A 21,226-nucleotide genomic window follows, 5' to 3' on the forward strand; every position below is an offset into this window, starting at 1 on the left:
ATAGGCACCGCATTGACCTTCTTCCAGTCTTCAGGCACTACACCAGAGCGCCAGGAGTTTTCAAAGATCCGTGCCAGGGGCTGGGCTATGATGCTCGCCAGCTTCTTGAGTACCCTGGGGTGCAGGTTGTCAGGGCCAGCTGACTTGATGGTATCCAACCTCTCAAGGTGTTCCTTTATGAGGTCAGCATTGATGGAGGGCAGGGGATCCCCCTTACCCAGACCTGCCTGTCCCATAGTGAGCATGGGCATTCCATGGGACTGATGAAAGACTGACACAACGTATCCATTTAATAGATCGGCTTTTTGCCATCGGACAAAGGGATTGCCATGCTGAATTCGACCCAAGGTCCGTCTTGTATCTTGCTCTTCTTTCATTTGATCGCTGTGCACTCTCCAAAGTGGGGACGGGGTCATTATTTTGCAGGGTAGCAAACAGACACGGATCCAGCCACGGTTGCCCAGTAAACCAATGGCGGAGTCAGGACTAGAATCCAGGTCTCTTGTTTTCTTGAGTATGTGTTCGTTTTATATATTGAGTCCTGGGATTCATTGGGTTTGTTTTAAGGGAAAAAAAACTGGACTGAAAATACACAATTGATGATGATAAAACGAAGATGACTTTGCAGCTGGTGAGATCAGTGGTAAAACTCATTGACTTGATGGGAACAGAGGCTGGTGAAGGCTGGGCATTTTGGTTACTCCTGCCTGCCTGAAGAACTGTCATGAAGAAAATGTAATTTGGGGCATGCAGGGCACCAGTCCCTCTCTGCCTTTTCCTACGTTGTTATTTATATTCCGATAGCAGCTTCCATCCCAACCGGGGCTCTGCGGTGCCAGACACCGTGGTCCCTCCATTCATCATGGCCTTCCTAGCTGCCGTTCCAGTTCTATAGCTTGACAGCAAAGAGGGCGACTGTAAAACTGGATGCAGTAGTTAAGCAGCATCGAGTCAGACATGAGGGAACATTGCTTAATAAATCACGCTTTGTACGGTGGCAAAACTCTCTAAACTCCATGGTGAGCATTTAATGAGCAAGCAGTGTGGTTGACCCAAAGCAGAGGAGGAAAAAGGCCCAGGGTTGATAGGAGGCTATGCGTCTCATATCTCTTTTGGCTCCCTTTTGGAGTTATTACTCATGATCTGCACTGTTAATTTTTACTAGCTCATTTTCGGTTTAAAAGCTGGATCTTTCTGGTTTGAATTTATATAAGCAATAAGGTATATGCTTGACATGGCAAGAAAGGCTACAACCAGAAAGTGGGGCAGTAAAATAAAAAAATCATACTGATAAATGTTCAGGGGAAAATTGTGTTAACCTGTCCTAGAAAAAAAGAAAAGGAAAGAGAAGAAAATGCTGCTGAAATTGCAGTCGAGTCATACATGGAACTGAAACTGGAAATTTTCCTTTTATTCTTCTTGTCTTCTGCTTTTATTTTCCATCTCTCAAGTCTCAGCAGCTGTATCTTGGGCTGTGAAGATGGTGGTGGTAAAATACACAAATGAAACCACCTGAAATCACAAACAGACCACTTCCAATGATACGGTCCAAGTGATGTGAGGCAGTAAGGCGTAGGAAGCAAATGGCAGCGCTGTTGGCTGCTCAGGTAAAAAGCCGAGCTGTATGAAGCATGGCTAGAGGTATATGCCTTTGTTGTAGCGTGAGGGGAGAAACGTAGCAGCACCTCTTTTGCCATTTGGGGTGGCCGAAGCTGTAAACTTTTATGATCAAACTTCAGCGTGGCATCTGTTAGTGTTTGTAAGCAGAAAAAGAACATCTGATCTACTCATTGGACCAGAACAACATCATAGAGAAATTGTGGTGATGAAACTAAGAGATGTCCTGCCTCTACTCAGACTTCAGTCATTGACCCTGTGTGGAGTTGATTTCTTGAATCTTGCTATGGGTTTAGGGCTCAAGCTAAGGTCTATTGACTTTACTCATCTCCTGAGTTGGATTAGGTCGTAGGAATTGGGATATGATGAGATAAGGTCCTACAAACTTTAAAACAGGCCCTGGGCCAGCTGGCAACGTTATTACTGGTAAACGGCCATTAGGAGATGAAGGTTTTTCAGTGGACGTATTATAGCCCAGGGCAGGAAATACCTGCCTATATTCACCCATTTGACCATGGGCAAGTTGTGCCAGGTATCCTGTGCCTCGATTTCCCACCTGTAAAATTGGGAAGGGACATCCTGGGGACTTTTATGAGGTTGTGAAGTGCTCTCATAGGGGCTTCAGGAACATCCAGGCAACACTGATTTATTTTCTTTGCCCAGATATACGAGTCTCTGGATGTTTTCCTGCCTGTTTTGCATCTCTGTGTGCATTAGACCATGTGTCTGCAGATGCAGAGGCTTTGCTTTTGAAGGCACCGACTCCTTCGAGCACTGTGACTCAGCCTGGACTATGCTGCTGTTACCAAGTTTGCATTATGCTGCTGGCCCTCAATGAACATTCATTCCTGGAAAGGTCCCTGTAGCCAGCTAGCTCTAGGCACTGTTGAGTAGCGCTGTACGCAGCAGGAGACAGGGATGCTGTTGCGGTTCCAAAGACAAGGATGCTGGAGGGGAGGCTGCTGCTATCAGCATCCTCTGTTGTGGGGTACACAGTCACAGGAGGCAGAAGCAAGTGGGAAATGAATTCCCTGGCCAAACGCCATGGCATAGATAGAGGAGAACTGGAGTAAATTGGCAGTGTCCTGACTGAGGGCACAGGCTCTGTCCCAGAAGCAACTAAAGTTCAGGGCAATCTTCCCATTAACTTCCCTTGGTTTGGGATCAGACCCCTGAAGAGGGGTTTTCAATCCCGACAGGAGGTCTTATGAAAGAGCTTCATACGGAGTGCTTATCTAGTTTTACAGCTGTATACAAGAGATGGTAGAGCTGAACTGGAAGTTATGGTCCAGGAGCAGAAGTGGCTGGGGGAGGTTTATAGCTCATGGTAGGTATGCATGAGATCCAGCCAGATCATTCTGTCTGTCCGCTTATCTATGTCATACCTCATGCCATGGTCTCCCTGTCTGTTCCACACTGCGACCCTTCACAAAATTACCTCTCATCTAAGGTCAGTAGCACTGGAGAAGTCCCTAGCAGGTTTCATGGAGTCTGTCACAGTGGGCATGTCCCACAAGGGGTTAAGTTGTGGCCCCCAGCCGCCCACCTGGCTGCCACTCTACCTATCACTCCAGCTGCAGCAGCAGCTCGGGGCTCCAGACTCCCCTTCTTTCCTCCAGATTTCTCTTCTTGCCCTGCCCCAGGGCAACGCACAGGGCAGCCCCTGGTGCTGGGGGAGCTTGAGGCCTGGGCACCTGTGTGGTGTAGTACAGCAGGAGAGCCCATGGTTGGGAACCCAGTGTGGGAGCTGGTGCAGCAGGGGTCCACCTGCCCATATGGTGTGTCGCCTGGGAGCCCGGTAGCTCATGCTGGTGGAGCCTGGGGGGGCGCATGTCTCACACAGATGTGCCCTGTGCTGTCCCCACCGGTATAAGTTGTGCAGGGTAGAGCCCTCACCTACTTCGAGGCCAGACAGCCCTGCTTGGGTCAATAAATCTAAGAATGGAGGGACTTATGTCAGGCCCCCCTTTGTGCAAGTGTGGGGAATAGTTCACATCCTTGCTGGCTTTTGATGGCTTACCTGTATGCCCTTCACATTCAGTTAATGCAGGCTTTTGCTGGAATCACATTGCACTTTAAATGCACCGGCCTTATCATTTCTCTCTGTATGAAATTGAAGATGAAATGATGCCTGATCTCTTTTTGGAGCAGCGGATTTATTTTTTTACGCGTTCCATCATTTCTTTCCTTTGCTTGGTAATGAATGTTCAAGCTGCTCTGAGCTCAGTCGTCCTGTGCTTAAATTGCATTATAAATTTGTGTTTTATAGGTTTACAGATGCCCTCTCCGGAGTATATAGTTGATGTAGAGTCTATGGACATTTTCCCAGTTGGCTGGTGTGAAGCAAATGCTTATAACCTAACACCACCCCACAAAGCAGTTCGTAAGTACATGAAACCGCAAGCATGTCTCATCTATTTAATCTCCTGCTCCTGCCTACCAATCTACCTAGCTAGACTCTACAACCTTGATAGTGAGTGGTTAGTAACGGTGCATCAGTCAGTCCCTTTGAGAATGTAATTGCTTCCCTGGGTAAGAAAGACACATGTGAGTCAGGTTTGCAGGATTCGGCCTTGGGTGTTTCAACCTGGCTGTAGCAGAATCTATTTTTATGCTTTCTCACCCATTGAGACCTTAAAATTGCTTGTAAGCTATGTAGAATACATGGCAGACATAATGTTTGAGACAAAAATTGGGTGACACAGAGAAGTGATGGTGGATGGGATGTTCCTAAGTATCTGAGTTAGGAGCATAGTTCCTATGGACGTCCAAAGGGATTTGTGCCCCTAATTCATTTAAGCCCTTTGGAAAATCCTACCCATAGACTCTTTCCTGGTCCTGGGTAGGATTGAGGTTCATGGGAGACCGTATAGAAAGTTTGTACTGCTCATGTCCATAACCATTAAGGAGCAAACTATGATCTCTGGCTCTGAGAGCCTAAAGCCACTTCTCGGTACTGAGGCTGTATGGCTGCCTGCACGTGAATGCAGAGGCTGCTCCGACATGCTGTAATTACAGCACGGTAATTACCACGCTCCAGCCAGCCTCTGTGTCTCGGGCATCAGCATCCCCGCACTTCAAAACGGCGGCAGGGGCGCTTGAACTAAAGTTTGTTGAACGAGCTTTAGATAAAGTGCCCCTGCCACCATTTTGAAGTGTGGGGATGCTGATGCACAAGACATTGTGGCGCTTTAGTGACTCTTGGAGCTGCTCTAATTAAAGTGCTGCCGCCCCCCCCCCCCCAACCCTGCACCCCTGGGGCACGTGTAAAAGTGCTCTATGTTTCCATTCCATTCTGTGCATCTGGTGTGACAGGTGCAGCTCTCTTGAACTCGATCGCATCTCTGCCTTTCCCAGCGTAGTTGACCTAAGGGGTAGGCGGTGGAGGGAGAAGGGCAAGGGGTGTGCAACACCAGGGAAGAGAGAGAGCTGCCACTGTCTCATAGCAAAATCTTCTCATTTGGGTTGCAGCAGGAGAGTGGGATGGGACCAGGAAGCAGTTCCCCAGAGTACTTCCACACGATGCCATAATGAAGACAGACGTGATGGGTGGGAGCTATGGGAGATGGGTAGGAAAAAAGGGTTAAGACAGGCAACGCAGTGGGGAGGAGGGGAAGATAGAGAGAGATGTGACCAGCTGCCAGCGTGGACAGGGTCTTTTCCCCCTCCCCGGGCGTCTTGTGGACGTGGTCTGTAGGCTGAGATCCCACAATCATGTCTTATCAAGCTGCAAGTCGGGCAGATCTCAACTCACAAGCTGAAAAATAACCGTTGCACTGCTTTATATTAATTAACATTTGAAAGGCAAATTTAAAAATGTGTCAGCCCTTTTGAAGAGTTAAACATGCTCGCATTGAACATCAGGCAGCCAGACCTAATTTGGGAGAATACTGCTATGGCAACATTGCACAGTCTTTATATCTCAATTTATAGATGGGGACAAATTAGGCTGGGAATGATCACGCTTGTGAAATGTACTCTTACTCATATGTGGCCCTGCCCAGGAAAAATATTTGTGCTTTATTTTAGTGTATTTTCATAAAAATACAGATCCCATAAACATAGACTTAGCATCGCCGTGGACAGATTAAACGTGCTATCACATCTTTAATACAATTTTAAATGGTGTAGTCGCTTGCTTAAAAATATAAAAGAAAAAATGGTGGCGGTAATGAAATAGCATTTCATTGTGTTAAATGTTATTTTATACCCATTGCATTTATAAGGCAGATCATATCTTACTGGTTTGATATGGTGGGAGGGCTGAATACAAAAATACTAATTCGCTATTGCTCTCCTGTTTTGCAGTGCGAAAGAAGAGAAAGATTGCAGTTGTGCAGCCAGAAAAGCAGTAAGTTTGTTTTTAAAAAATGCCTTTGCTATAGAGATGAAGAAGATTTTGCATAGGCAATAATAAATGAGATCATTTGAGCCATCAGCTGTAGGTGAATCAGTGGGGAGGGACCCGTTATAGAAATACAGGCTGTTACAAAATGTTACCCTGTGTCGCATCGGACCTGTAACTTGACTGTGGCAATTCTGGCATCTGTAGTCACAAAGACCCCTGCCATCCACGGGACCCTGGGTGAGATCAGTGGGACCGGTCAGGGGTTTTTGAGTTCATGTTTCAGGCTTTCAGCAGACATATTTGGGTTACTTGCTGCAATAATTGGTGTTTCGTCCATGGTGTAAGGTCATTATGGCCTTAAAGGCTGGATATTCCAGGTTCCCATTTGGCAGCATAATTTCTCAACAACTTTCTTACAAGCTTTGGAAAAAATGGGCCCTTGACCATAAGACGGCACAGTCATTTTAGTTGGAAATAGGGTTGTGTTATAGGCCATGCATACATGTCACAAAATTGGCCTTTAAAGCGGCTTAGTGCCCTTTTGCACTGCTTTAATGGTGCAGCTGTGTGCACGTGTCGGCAGCGCAATGCACTTTAATGGCAGGCTGTTTGCATGTGTCGGTGGTGTAATGCACGTTAAATGACTTTGGGACACAGCAAAATAAAACATCTCCAAGGTGCTTTAGATTGCCATGGAGGGAAGCACCAGGCCCCGTGCATCTCAAAGGCCGTGCAGGCAGTCGGGAGCACCATCCCTCGCCCTCGGCAGCTCAGGGACCACTCGGCTGCCGGCAGCTTGCCTTCCTCTCCCCGCCATTGGAGAGGGAGATGAGGATCAGGCCCAACCGTTGTGTACACACCATGGGTATTTACTTTGCCCTAAATTGAAGCGGTGTTTTTAAAAACCCTCCGCTTCAATTTAGGAAAAATTAAGTCAAAATAAACTCCCGTGGCGTGTACAAACGCTAAAAGTGACTGTGTTTGAGTCCCCATCTAGCTACCTTGTCACCAAATCTTTGTTGGGTATGGCACCAAACCCAAACAGCTCAGGCCCCGATCCATGATCCATCATTTAGGCTTGTGAGATTAAGCGTATTGTATTGTCATTAAACAGGTTGCCTTCTACAGTGCCTGTTGAGAAAATACCTCATGACCTTTGCCCGGTTTCTCAGCCAGACACGACAGGTAGGTCTGCGCAGCCAGGAAGGATTTCCGCTACTTCAAGCTTCCTCGGTTTGTTGGGATGGGGAAACACTGATGGCAAAACATGCATATATCTATACAGAGGGAGACTCTTCCCAGGCTGGGTCCTCAGCTGCTCTAAGTCAGTGTGATTCCACTGATGTCAGTAGAGTGATGCTGATTTACATCAGCTGCTGCTCTGGACTGGTGAGCATGTCATCTCTCTCCCAGGTTTCTGGCTCTGCCTCAGGGTTTTAGACATACGAGAGTCCAGTCCCACTCCCATTAGTGTTGGGCCAAATTAAGCCCCAGAGGAAACAGATAGAGCTTTTCTTATCGACATCAATGGCACCATACCGTTCACACCAGAGCTTGATGTATCCTAGTACCTCTACTCGATGCTCTCTGTGTGGCACTTCATCTCTTCTTAACCAAAGCAAGTTCTGCTTTGTCCTTTCATAATGGTAGGATATTTCTGTAGCTGATATTCAGAGAGTTCATTACAAAGAAACCTGTTGTGATAACCCTTTTGTGTGAAAGAGGCATCTTCAGGCTCTCTTGTGGTTGGGTATCTTAAACATACGGGCTGAAGTGAGTTTATCATCTTTTCTTTCTATACTGTGCATGAAGAGGTGATAATATTTAGGACTAATCCTCCCTCTATTCCTGTGATATCCTTGCAGTAGCTAGTTAAGTAGTTTAACTCCCATTTTACTGATAGAGACACTGAGGCAGGTTCTGTAGGCCATGAAGCCAAGTCTTCATTTAAAATCCGAAGATCCTGGCTTTGTGTGCAGTCCCCTGACAACCTGTTCTCTCAGTGGAGGACTTGAGGAAGATGACAGCAAGTGTAAAAGGACCATAAAAAAGCTGAAACACCAGAGATTTGACTCAGTGAGGAGATGAGCTCTGATTTAAAATAATATCGAATGTGACAAAAGGTCAACCAGTTGTCTGGCCAAGTCAGGTGGACGTCCTTCTCGCCCAAAGCTGTGGAACAATTACATTGTACCTACTCTGGGCTCATTGGTATCATTCATGTTCGCAGTTCACCCGCTCAGTGAGAGAGTACCCCCATTCAGACCTTGCAGCCCTTCCTGATGTATCCTGACATAAAACTAAATAGGAAATTGGGTTGGTCCTACATGAGCATTTTGCCAGCTGCTGTGCGAGGTCCCTGGAAAACTAGGTGAGGAAGGATGGTCCAGGGGTTAGTGCGTCAGCTTGGGATCCTGGAGACATGAGTTCAATTTCCTGTACTTCTCACATCTTGTGTGACTTGGGCCAAGTCATTTGGCTTAGATCCCTAAGGGGGATTGAGGTGATGCAGTCACTGACTTTAACATGCCCTGCTTCCTAGTGAGGGTCACATCTCTACTACAGCTGTCTATATAGTGGAGGTGGCTCTCCCCAGGAAGAAAAGCCAGGTACCTAAGAATGGGATTCACAGAAGTCAGCAAGCTAGCTAGGAGGAGACTTGGAGGGCAGGGGTCTGGCTTAAGTCCCACCTCCTTACCCCTTTGCCTCTTGATGGGGGTTGTTACTTGAGCTGTGTTCAAGTCCTGTCAAAGCAGAGGGCTTGAACCAACTCACCCAGGTGTGTACTTTACTTCCAGACTGTGGGGCCTTTGGGGTGAAACTCCCTCCATCTCCCTTGTTGAGACTCTTCCACTTTGCATGGAATAAATAAATGGTGTTTGGACTTGAGAGAGAAAATGACTTTACCTGGGAGTTGGAAAATCTGGTATCCATTCCTGTCTTTATTAAATATTAACATACTTTATATAATGTGGAGCCACTTCATTAGGAAAAACAGAGAGAGTTTCCTGCCCACCCTAATGTACTGTCTTACCTATGGTTAGGCTTTTCAAGCCCTCCGACATCCCATATGAACACCCAAATGCAAGGTTGTTGGGTAAAATGGACTACCTTCTTCTCTTGGCTGCCTTCAGTGTGGCACCCACCAGACCTGGCTCCACAGTTGAGGTGGGAGAGGCAACACTTGTAGTGAATCCCTGGGTTTGGTTGTGAGCTGGGCACCTCACTGCTCAGTGCCTTAGGACTGGGGCGATTGGGTGCATGCAGAAAGTTGTGCAGCTGGATGACTTTACACATCAGCAAGGCTAACCACACTTTATTGTGCGCTAGCAGGTGCATGAGGAACAGGTCCAGGGAGGTGGTACTTCCCCTCTATGCGGCACTGGTCAGGCCACAGTTGGAGTACTGCGTGTGGTTTTGGGCGCTGCACTTCAAGAAAGATGCGGACAGCCTTGAGAGGGTCCAGAGGAGGCCACTGAAGGCAAAGCCCTACGAGGAGAAACTGAGGGATCTAGATCTCTTCAGCCTTTGCAAGAGAAGGCTGAGAGGTGATCTTGTGGCTGCCTATAAATTTGTCAGGGGAGAGCATCAGGGAATAGGAGATGCTCTATTTACTAGGGCACCCCCTGGAGTAACTAGGAACAATGGCCACAAATTGACGGAGGGCAGATTTAGGTTGGACATCAGGAAAAACTTCCTCATGGTGAGGGTTGCCAGCATCTGGAATGGGCTCCCAAGGGTGGTGGTGCTGTCCCCTACCCTGGGGGTCTTCAAGAGGAGACTGGACAAGCACCTGGCTGGGTCGTCTGACCCCAGCACGCTTTCCTGCCTAGGACGGGGTTGGACTCGATGGCCTACTGAGGTCCCTTCTGACCCCAGCATCTATGAATCTAGAGGCAAGATTTTTCGTCAGGAGGCAGGGACTTTAGGTGCCTACTAGGGTAGGCTGGGCCTAGGTTGGAGTTTTACAGTTCTAAACGCCGCTGGAAATTTAGTGCCAGTGTCTTGCTGCCTAGTTCCTCATGGAGAATGTGGACAGGACTGTTGTCCTACCTCTCAGGAGTGCTTCACAGACTTACAAGCACGAGGCACTCGGATACTCTGTACACGATCCATGTAAGAGCTGTGCACACCAGTGTTAGATTCCCTTAGATAGTCACTTCTAGTAGGACACATAGATATATTGATTTCCATTTAGCAGTCTCATGGTTCACCCTGTATAAACCCTGGGTGCTCACCTGGGGGCCTGATCCTATTAGGAAGGGCTTGAATTCCCTTCCTCTCAGAAGATTTTGGATGCGGGGGTGGGTTGCCACCATCTAGCAGGAAGAAGTGGCACTTTCGGTTTTATTATGTGAAAACCCTTGGCAATGTTTCTTTCTCCTTGCAGGTACCATCAATGGAAGATACTGCTGCCCCCAGCTCTTCATCAACCATCGCTGTTTCTCAGGTCCTTATTTAAACAAGGGGAGAATAGCAGAGCTACCTCAGTCTGTCGGGCCTGGCAAATGCGTGCTAGTTCTGAAAGAGGTATGACTTGCCGGTCTACTCACAGACACAGATGCACACGTAATGCTGTGTAAACACAAACGGGGGGAGATTAGGGCCAGAATTTGGGAAGCTGGTCCTTCAAATTGCATTCAGGATTGGGACAGTCGCACTGATCTGCACCTGTCACTGTGTCGGTGAGACAAAGCTAAGGCTGGGGAGGGGGTCTTGACTGGACTGCACAGATGCTCCTACTGCTGATACTTAGGCAATTAAGACTCATAGTACAGATGATATCTTTTATTAGACCAAGATGAATTTTGCAAAAAACATTCTTTCATTGCAAGCTTTCGGGCACAAACACCCTTCATCAGGCATTGGAGAAAAGATTCCTGGCTAGGGAGGATCTTGGTTTTCCACTCAAAGTCAAGGCAATCACTGCATTTGGAGCAGGAAAGGAATGTTTCTCTTGGTTGGATTGGCACAGCTTGGGGGACAGGGGAGTAACCCTTGTTACCTTCCACTGTAACATGGGGCCTGGTCCTTTCTTCTAGATCCTCTAGATTAACCAACTATTTCCCTGTCATCGCAATGGCAAGGCAATCGCAGTTACTGTCGCCCCGGTTTTTAACGATGGCACATTATGCAGTGGTGCTGGCATTTTGAATGCTGCACTTTGTAGTTGTGAGTAACTGTTTGCAGTGGTGATTTTGGGGTCCCTTAGGTAAATGATTGCTTGTGGATCCGGGGGTCTGGATTTGAGATCCCTTCCAGTCTATGTTCTGGTCCTTACGAGAAGAGAACATAAGACACATACCATGACTGATTAATAAGGTACAAGTCTGCAAGATTTTGAGTCTATAGGCCTTAACAGCTAGAGGACCCTGCATGTCATTGTAACCTAGTTTTCTGAAGTGTCCCGGGGTGTTGCTGTCACAAATTTTAGGTGCCCGCTTGGAATGGACCTGATCTTCAGCAAGTGCTGAGCTTTGTTGTATGTAATGCCATAGCACCTAGGAGCCCCAGTCATGGATGATTGTGCTAGATACTGTACAAATAGAAGAGAGAAAGTCCTTTTTCCCAACAGCTGGGAAGCTATGGCTGGGCAAGGGGCAACAGATGGAGGCAGGCAGATGAGAGGGTGCTAGAAAAAAATGAGATCCCTGTGGGATGAGGAGTGACCTCAGAGCTTTGGGCTTTAACTTAGTTCAACATGCTCTGGAAAATCAGCTGGGCACCTCACATCTGAGATGCTTGAAATGGAAGCCGCTGGTGAGAAGGTTGACGTTGCTCACTGCAAGTTATTCTGTTTGACCACCACCATCACCACTGTCACATCTGGATTCAGCCTCAACTGATTTACCCATATCTAATTCCCATTCGCAGCCAGATACTGGACAAGGACTGAGACTGCTGGGTGTGGGTCAGATGAGAAGGAGTGAGAAAAATGTATTAACCAAGCAGCGCTACTAAAGGGTGCAAAGATCAAGCTGCTTTTTTCTCATGTGGGACAGTTTAATCTGAAGCAGTGGAATAAAAGAGTCCGTAGCATAATGCAAGATAAAGTGCTTGCAGAGCCAAAGGTGACAGCTGCCAAATTGTAAAGTGAGGCTGGAGCTCGTTGCTGATGGCAGATCTTGCTTGCTACTAATATTTTCATCCAGGGAAAGGGGTAAAAAGAAAAGAGCTACTTCAGTGTTGTAAGCAGAAGATGGAGATGAGGTTCCCCAAGCCAGAATTCATGCAGATATTTCTTCCTTCTCCACCCATGGAATATTTTGATTTTTAGAAATGTAGTGGATACAAAGCCTAGGCCAGACCATCAACTGGCATCAAGCAATGTAACTCCTTAGAGTTGCACTGATTTCCACCCACTGAGGATCTAGCCCCACGTGGAAACCACATAATCAGCCTTTGAAAGTCTTCACACGGGATCTGATCTCCTAGGGCTCTGCTTCAGCTACAACTGGGGGAAGATGTGCCAAATTAAACCAAAGTGGGACCCAGATCTTGGTGGTTCACAAGCCACTTCATTCACATCTTGTTCAAATTAATTAACACTTAATTCGCAGCAGTGTGTTGAATTACGGATGAGCTGCTTAGCTGTTTGCTCAGAGGGAACATCTACAGGTGTTTGCTACAGCTCTGTATATCCCCCGATAGTTCATAAGCCCACATCTTTGCAGGGGAGGTAGGAACTTTGCAAAGCCCCCAGTCTCTACCATAGTCGTGCATTGCACGTGGAGGTGCACGTGACTTTTGGAGGGGGGAAGGCAACAGTGAGTCCGGCCCAGGGTGTCTTCATGGAAGATCCATAGCCATCCAATAACACTAGGACACAAAACCCACTTCCCGCTATGAAGTATTTAGATGGTTACTTTTCCAGCTACAGATCTGAACGCTACGCAGATCAGACCGACTTGGGCGCTACGGTGGGAGGGTCGCTTGCTAGTCTGTATGAAAAACATGTGACAGATGTTGCCCAGTTTTGAGAGGCCGTCTTGCTCACATCACACAGATTGCCCTCGTAGTGGAAGTACCCAGAGGTAGTCGAAGGAGATGGATTCAAATAAAAAATGGGGTCAAATGAGTGAGGTCCACGACTGACTTTCCACACAAAATATGAGGCCAGGCAGAGGCAACCACAGTACAACTGAGGGCAAGTGTATCCTTGCATTTGTGCCTCCATGTTTGTCTTAGTTCTTTGATTATAGGTTTATCTGTAGTCTAGCTGCTCTCTTGGCTGCCTTTGGGGAAAAAAAAAAAAGTAGTGATAATATTTGTAGTTTTATTTTCTTATAGACTCAGAAAAATAACCACTGTTATTGGCTAAGAAATGGATTGAGGAAAAACTGTCCATGATGCCAAACCACTTTACTGTAAGGAACACCTTTCACCCTCTGATGATTTGCAGTTGCGTTGCAAGGTTAAGATAAGCAGTGGGAGGGGAGTGAGGGAAGGACAGATAAGAAAGAAGGTGGATTTGAACTAAGATATGGAGTCAGGAAGGGAGGAAGGTTGTTCTTGATAAACGAGTGCTGCAGAGAAGACAAGTATCCAGGTTGTAGCTGTATTGGTCTAGAGGAAAAGGCAGTCGGGACTCATAGTAGAGATGATATCTTTTCTTAGACCAACAAGGTTTTTGCAAAAAAAATTCTTTAATTGCAAGCTTTCGGAAGTAAGGATCGAGTCCAATTACCATTAGAGTTAAGCGAATTCCAGGTAATGGGAGTGAGACAGGCTGAATGGTAGTGATCTGTGTGCTTGCATTGCTTGCTCTGTTTAGGAGTGCCAGTCCGTAGCTCTGCTAGCAGCTGTCCACACCCAGAACAAAGAGACGGCGCCTGTTCCAAAGAGCTTTGTGCCCTGTAAGAAGTGCTCTGCCATGAACTTGGCAGAGAGTCACCCAGATCCCCGTTGACACGACGTTCTTTGAGCCTCACATCCTAGTTCATGGAGTGAAGAGACAGGGTGAAAGAAAACCCTTCTATAGCTCTAGTCCTAATTCATTCAGACACAGGAGCCCCGACTGTGTTAGAAGAAAACCGCAGCTCTATTCAGAGTCCATCATCCACAATGAGCCAGATAAGGGGGTTCAGCCAGCTTCTTAAGTGTTGTGGATCACAGTGGCTTCATTGTAGTTAGTAATGCTGTTCCTGCTTATGGTAGCTGAGGATGTGGCCTGGGGGATGTATTGCAATTATACATTTATAAAATTTGCAGACAGTTGTAAATTGTGCCTCAGTGTTTCGTGTTGGGAAGGTATAAATTATACATAGGATTTCCTTCGGCAACACGGGGCTAAAAAATATCAATGGCACAAACCGAATAAACTCAGTGGTAAACTTGGGCCAGCCTTTGTTCCAAACACGTTGCTTTCCAGCCATAAATCATTGCTTTTAGAGACGCTGTAGTTAAAATGTAAACCTATTTGGCCTCCATCCAGTTTCTCATGGGGCAGGAATCCATGCGACAAAGCCATCGTCGTGGTTGGCACTAATAGCACAGAGGCCCAAAAATGAAAGAGCGCGAAGGGCGATTTCCTTCCTGTCTTGGAAGCTGGTCTTTTCAGGTCAGGGTGGAGGCATTTTGGCTGGGTGGTGCAGAGAGAGCAGCTTCCCTGCCATTAAAATGAAGGGAGAAAAGGAATTTCTTGTCAACCTTAGGCATCCAGTGGTCCTGTAGCATCATTCACTGGCAGACTGTACTGAAAAACTCCAGCCCAAAGGGGTTAACTGAGTTGCCCTTGGAAAAGGGCTTGAGATGCATTTTCCATTGCACTAGGGAGAGATTTAGCAGCACTGCTGTGAGGTTGTGCTTATTAAAATACCTCATCCCACGGTAACAATTTCCAGCCCAGGACCTGTTCCTGCTTTGCAGATGCTTCCTTTGATGAGTGTGGGGGGGGGGTGTAAACTGAAGCCCAGATTAGCTGAATAAAACGTCCAACTTGACCCGCAACTGAGTGGCAGAGATAGAAGTAGAAGTGTTTATGACCCCCGTTTCTAACTCGTAGACCATTCAGTTGGGCAGTGGAGATTTGTCACAAAACCCTCTTTGGATAAGAAAGCTGCCACAAAATCAGCTTGCACGTGAATTTAAAGCACGGCAGCCATTCTGCACGTGCTTGCTCCGTTTGTGGACACGCTTGTTCTGCATCCAGGCGTACCTGTTTGTGACTAAGCTAAACTGCACAAAGCATCCCTAGCGTGGAATAAGAGCGTGGATCTGGCATCCACACAGGGGCCAGTGCAGAAGAGATGCTCTGAGCTGTTTCATGCTGTAGCTAAGCATTAGTGTAAGCAACATTTAAGCCTACACTCCCAGCACTGAAGAATATAGCAGCAGAGCCATCACCGTTGCTTCTGTCTTGGGCGCTGCAGACTTGTTTGTCCATTGCCAGGCGAAGCCAATGAGGCAATATTTATACCAGCTAAATAAAACTGGGAGTTGATATACAGTCAAGTCTGGCTGGCGATTTTAAACTGGAAAGCGTTCCTTGCTGAACAACAGTGATCAGAAATGAATTGCTACTTGCTGATTTTTCAGAGAGGAGGAAGAAGCACCCAAACAACCGCTCTTTTGCTTAGTTACTTTGGCTGTTGAATAAAGGAGGTTGATGGAAAGGTTTGGCCTTCAGGTAGCTGCTGCTCGGGGCTGCGCGTCGTGGTTTGCTGCTCTTCCCACTCCCCCCGCCAGGCCGCTCTGCTCTGCTGAACTCAGTATTTTGGTGAAATGAATGGAAATCCTGGTCTTGAGCTCACTGGCACTCAGCACTTCAGAGAGCAGCGTTTTGGTTGGTCGTAACCTCATCGCCAGCACAGAAATTTAGGGGGGCAGGACTGAGCGGTGCACCAAGGGGATCAGTCCAAGGCTAAAAATGCAAGGGGGGATGTTGTGGCAGCTTCACCGTCATCCACCCCTCTCATCTCCTTAGCTGGACAAGCGGTGAATGCTGACACCTGCCAAATCGTGTTGGTTACTATGTCCAGCCCACTTGACTGTGTCGGCCGAGTATTGCATCCTACATGCTGTGAAGATTTAGATTGGGATCCCTTGACGGTTCAGTGCCTAACGTATGGAGGCTCATACCCTTGGTTCAGATCCCCAGGAGCAACTGTGAGAGCAATTATGAATAAACCTTGAAAAGCTTTGCATCAATCTTACAGCTATACCCTGGCACCCATGCAAAACCTTACGTGTCCTTTCCTTGTGGAGTTGGGGCTCTGTGTCTCGTTCTGCCCTCGGAGGATGGTGAATCGAGGGGATGTCTAAAGTGTTTTGCCTAATATAGACTCCAGTCCTAGACTCCTCCATAGGAGGTATGTCAGAGGCCAGAAGAGAGAAGAATTCAGCCAGCCCAGCAATGCAGCCACCTCTGGGGAGGAATTCAGCAGCCATTAATAGTTGTGTCTCATACCTTGTGTTTTTTGTTTAAATAAAAGAACAGGTTAGAACGGGTTAGCAAAGTTTCAGAGATTAAATAAATTTTAACACGCCGGAAAAGATCATTCGGAGAACCTGGTCTCGCTTTTTGCACAACACGTGCCAAAACCTTTTCCCAATGATTTTTATCACTGCTTTAACTCTTTGTTGTTGCAGTATAAGATCTCTTTTAAAAAGGTGCCCAATCTCGTTTCAAAGATGCCCAGTGATGTGGAGTCTACCATGTCCCTTGGAAGTCTGTTCTGAGGGTGATTTACCGTTGCCGTGAAAAGTGAGTGTTACTGGTTTGTTTCTTTTGTTCAAAAACAAAAGGACTTTTGGTGTAATGCAGCTCCCTTTGGTGAATTCAGGGAAAGCAGAATAAGCCAGTCTGGGAAAAGAAGGAGCAAAGCGTGTTGAACTGTTGCACTTACTTCTATAGTTTGAAATTTTAAAGCATGGAACAGCTTGTTAAGAGAAATTTGCATAATGAATTGTCTCTGTCGCGCTGCTCTGACAATTAAGAATTACGCTGAGTTTTAAGTGTGTGATGGAGCGAAGAGGCTGGAGTTATCGTTAGAAATCAGGTTGGGTGTTTGTAGTCGTGGCGTCTTGTATAAGTTGCATGGACTGGGTTTTCTCTTAGTGAAGTTGATGGCATTTTTACCATGGACTTCAGTCTAGATCTTCAGCTGAGGACCAGCCTCTCATTATTGTTGGAGGCTATAGGTTCGAGACTGCATGCAAAAGGGTCTTGGGCATCTCAATTGCTGTTTAGATGAAACTTGTTCCTGGGACTTGCTACACCCTGGACCTGGAGTCGGACTCCCTTTTGCTTGTTTCTGGCCCTGTGGATCTTACATTCATGGCTTTTTCCATAGGAAGGCCTGAGGGTGCCGTCACCCAGCCTAGCCTATGGCCTGATGACTGGGGTGTTTTTCTAGGAAGCAGAAGTGGTTTCAAACCCCTCAAGCTAACGTAGGAAGAGCCCAGCTCCTGCTTTTCTTGGCTGAGTGCTCGTATGACTCCTGAGCTATCAGGCAGATACTGGGCTTCTCCACTATTACATGAGCTCTGGACACACGTACTGAATTGGACCCCTGTAAGGACTGAGACAGGGGTTCAAATGTTGGCTAGAAGTGCCTGACTCAACAGTGCGGAGATTGCCTAGTTCAAGGGTCGGCAACCCCTGGCACGTGTGCCAGAGCATGGTGTATGATGCCGTTTTGCTCAGCAGACCACAGCTGCCCCCAGCTTTGGGCAGCTGTTGCTGGCTGTGGAGCCTGGGCTGCTCGCGGCAGGCAGGGAGGCTGCAAGCCCTGCTACAAGCAGGCTCGGCTCTGTGGCCGGCAACAGCTGCCCAAAGCCCGGGCCAAATGTAGGAGGCTGCAACCGATGCACTGGGATCTGGAGCCCCAGCCTGGCGCTGTGGCTGGCAGCAGTTGCACATATGCTTTGGGGCATATGGCAAGGAAGGGGCCTGGAGCAGCGCAACCCTGGTCCCTTCCCCACCGCATGCCCTGAGGCACGCACGCAGCCACCACTGGCTACAGAGCTGGTCTGGGGCTCTGGACCCCAGTGCAGCTGTCTGCAGCCTTCCCGACACCTACTGTGAGCAACCCTGGCTCTGTAGCAGCAGTGGGTGCACTCAGGGCTCAAGGTGCATGGCGGGGAAGGGGCCAGGGCTGTGGTGCCACTACAAGGATCAGGCCACTTGTAGCTCCTTTGCTTTCCACCCCTGGCACGCCAGCCTCTTTGCAGTCCAGGTTGTGAGATTTTTTTGAGACCATCCCAAAAACTTTGCTGACCCCTGGGCTAGTTGCAGCGTGAGTCCAGGAGAATAATGGGATTTCAGACAAATGGCTTTCTTCTGTGCTTTCTGTTGGCTGGCCTGGGCATAGCCCCTCTCCTTGTTTTGCATGGTGGCTGCTATGAATCCTCATCCCAAGTGCTATATCCCTCCATTTAAAGTGCAGAGACCATGGGGACATCACTCAGGTTCCTTTAGTTTCAGTCCTGGTGGCAGATGCCCATATTTTGGGTGAGATGATGCTCAGTGTGGTCTCTATTAGCCTGGACCCACATCTACAAAGTGGACATAGGCGCTGCAGCAGCTAACATTCAAGTGCCTTGTGGAATATATGCCACCCAAGTTAAGTGCCCAGAGACTGTGCAGGGAGAGTTCAGTGCCTGAAATTGGGATCCACAGAAGATATGCTGAAAGGGAGCTGAGGCTGGTAGTAAGAGATGCAGAGGAGAGGAGTGTGACTTAGGTCCAGGCCCCATTTGAACCTTACAGCAGGCTGCAAGGAAGCATCTCCCTCCACTTGGATTCGACAGCCCTGAAAATGTTCCACTCCTTGCCCCTTAATACTTAATTTGCATGTATGAAACAGCACAAGAACCGAAACTTGATCATCTCAGTGGCCCCACCTTCTCTAATCACGCTGCCTCTTGTCCTCTTCTTTCTGGCCTGGTGACTCTCTAATTAAATCATGCTAAGTGGAACAGCTTCTTGTAGTGCCATGTCCTATAGCTCAGTGTTTAGGGCAATCTCCTGTTTGCAGGAGCGTGCTTGAACTGAGGGAAGGGAGTTGAATGCAGGTAGCTCTTATCCGATGTGTGTGCTCTAACTACACAGCCGTTGAATAAAATGAGGCAGCAGTACTGTTGGTTATGATTGGTGTTGACCTGGGTTGGTGTTATCCACGTGCAGAGAGACCTAGTTAGCTGTGTTAGTTTGAAGTCAAGTACAAGGCAGGGTACATTTGCTTGCATACATACATACATGTGTGTGTATACATACATACATACATACACGTGTGTGTGTGTGTGTGTACATATGGCGCTGGAAAACACAGGACTGGACAGGCATCCCCCATCGCTCCCAGATGTCAAGTCCCCTCTGCTGTGCTTTCACGAAGTGAGGGATAAAAATGCATGTGGGTGTAAGAAAGTCCTCTTGGATCAAAGCCTGGTGATGCCAAAGTCACTGGGAGCTTTACTGGCAAAGATCTGAATTTGGCCTCTTATTTAAACTGGTGTGGTGACCGTTTTCACCTTAGACACAGTTCACATAAACCCCGTTCGCTTTCCCCAATGAAGTCCATGTATCAAAATTTTCCCTGGTGGTTAAGTGTGTGTGAGATTAAGAGATAATGTCATTGGAAGGGAACATCGTTAACATGATAATGGACTCCTGCTGCTAGGTAAATACCAAGCCAAGGGACTTAGAGGAAATAAACACAGACTAACAACTAAAGCTTTTTTTTTTTCCTTCTTTTTTTCTTTTTTTTTCCCCATTCTGCCCCAAAGGGAAATGATTATCCTGTCAAAACATTCTCCTCCAACATGAGCTTAGAAGATTACCGAGAGTCACGGTGGTGACAAGGCAGCATAGAGAAACACTGGTATTATTAGCATCCGTGAAATGCATTGGGTGTCTAGCATAAATCCTGGCCAACGTGGAACGAAGTGTTTGCAGGTTCTTGTGGTTTGGGGTGGGCTTTTTTGGGGGAGGAGGTTGTACATAACTTAATTACTCATCACCGACAACACTTGCAAGATTGTATTTATAGGTGATGAAGACAGTGGGGCTTAGGATTCAGTCCTACCAGCAACAGCTGATTTCAGTTCCCAGCTCTGCCGTGGGGGGTGTTGCACGTGATCATTTAGGGAAAGATTTTTTTTTTTTTTAAATGCACCCGGTTTTCAGCCCCCCAGGGACTTAGCTCATTCAAAAATATTGGAGCTGCTGTACTCTGTCCATGTTTGAAAATCTGACCTTCATTGCACATGTTGCACTCATTGAACATCTGAGCTATGTCTTGGCCTCAGTTTTCCCATCTGAAAAATGGCCATACATACTTGGAGTGATGTAAGTTCTGAGGCTTATTGCATAGGGTTTGACTGACCAATTAAATAGCTGCCTGTCCCAGACCCTACATAGCTGGGGACATGTTAAATATTCATCTGTTGTGTGTGCCCTGTGAGCCTATGGAGAAGCAAAATGCAAAACTTGGTCTTGTGTGACTGACCCGTTCTTGATTGAAATCAGATAATTTTATATGTGCAGTGCGTAGGTGGAATCATAGCCAGGTAAATGCACGTGCCAGTAAAAATGAACATGTGAGCAGTCACGCTGTGGTTAAGTGGTCAGGAGTAGGTAATGTCTAAGTGGCAAATGAAATTAAAGTAAGCACAAAGGAGAATGTAGGGCTGGAAGGGGCCTCCTGGGCCATCAAGTCCAGTCTCTTGTGCTCACAAGCAAACATTTATCCATGGAAACCACAAAATCACCACTGCAAACCTACAAGGAGCAAAATCCTAAACACCAAAAAGCAGCATATCAAAATGCCACAGGTAAAAGCAGGAGAGCCGAGGCCACTGGCAATGCCCTGCTACTGCAAGGACGGGGAAGTAGTTAGCTAATCTATGCTCAAAAGATTATAAGAAAAGGACAATGTCCTATGTTAATTCATCATATCCTAGGACATGGTCCTAGGATGCACCCTTCAGGTGCATGAAATGTACCCTTCAGGGTCCGAGGTAATGTTAACCCTCTCGCAGCGCCTACAGACAGGATCGCCTGCCATCAGCAGTCAGCCATGGTTGGAAAAATCTTTTCTCCATTCTGCCTTTTGAAACCAGGGTGTGTGTCTTATTTGGGGGATGTGATATGTGCAAAATTGCAGCATGTTACTGGTACAGGGAATGCAATTTATTGCCTAGGATATGTTGGCAATGCAAAGTAGAGTCCAGAGGAGAGCCACGCGCATGATCAGAGGTCAGGAAAACAGATCTTATGATGACAGGCTGAGAGCCATGGGACTCTTTAGCCTGGAAAAG

General features: G+C 47.2%; 1 protein-coding gene across 1 annotated transcript in view; it reads left to right on the plus strand.

The window, feature by feature from the left end:
- SFMBT2 (Scm-like with four mbt domains 2) overlaps window positions 1-21,226 on the plus strand; it is a 164,500-nt gene that overhangs the window by 121,231 nt on the left and 22,043 nt on the right. The window contains exons 12-15 of the mRNA XM_019543748.1: window positions 3,887-4,000; window positions 5,926-5,968; window positions 7,080-7,150; window positions 10,356-10,495. Coding sequence (XP_019399293.1) covers window positions 3,887-4,000; window positions 5,926-5,968; window positions 7,080-7,150; window positions 10,356-10,495 — 368 coding nt within the window. The remainder of the gene's footprint in view (window positions 1-3,886; window positions 4,001-5,925; window positions 5,969-7,079; window positions 7,151-10,355; window positions 10,496-21,226) is intronic.

Source organism: Crocodylus porosus, unplaced genomic scaffold (assembly GCF_001723895.1).
Source record: "Crocodylus porosus isolate Cpor-Errol unplaced genomic scaffold, CroPor_comp1, whole genome shotgun sequence".
NCBI classification, from domain to species: domain Eukaryota; kingdom Metazoa; phylum Chordata; order Crocodylia; family Crocodylidae; genus Crocodylus; species Crocodylus porosus.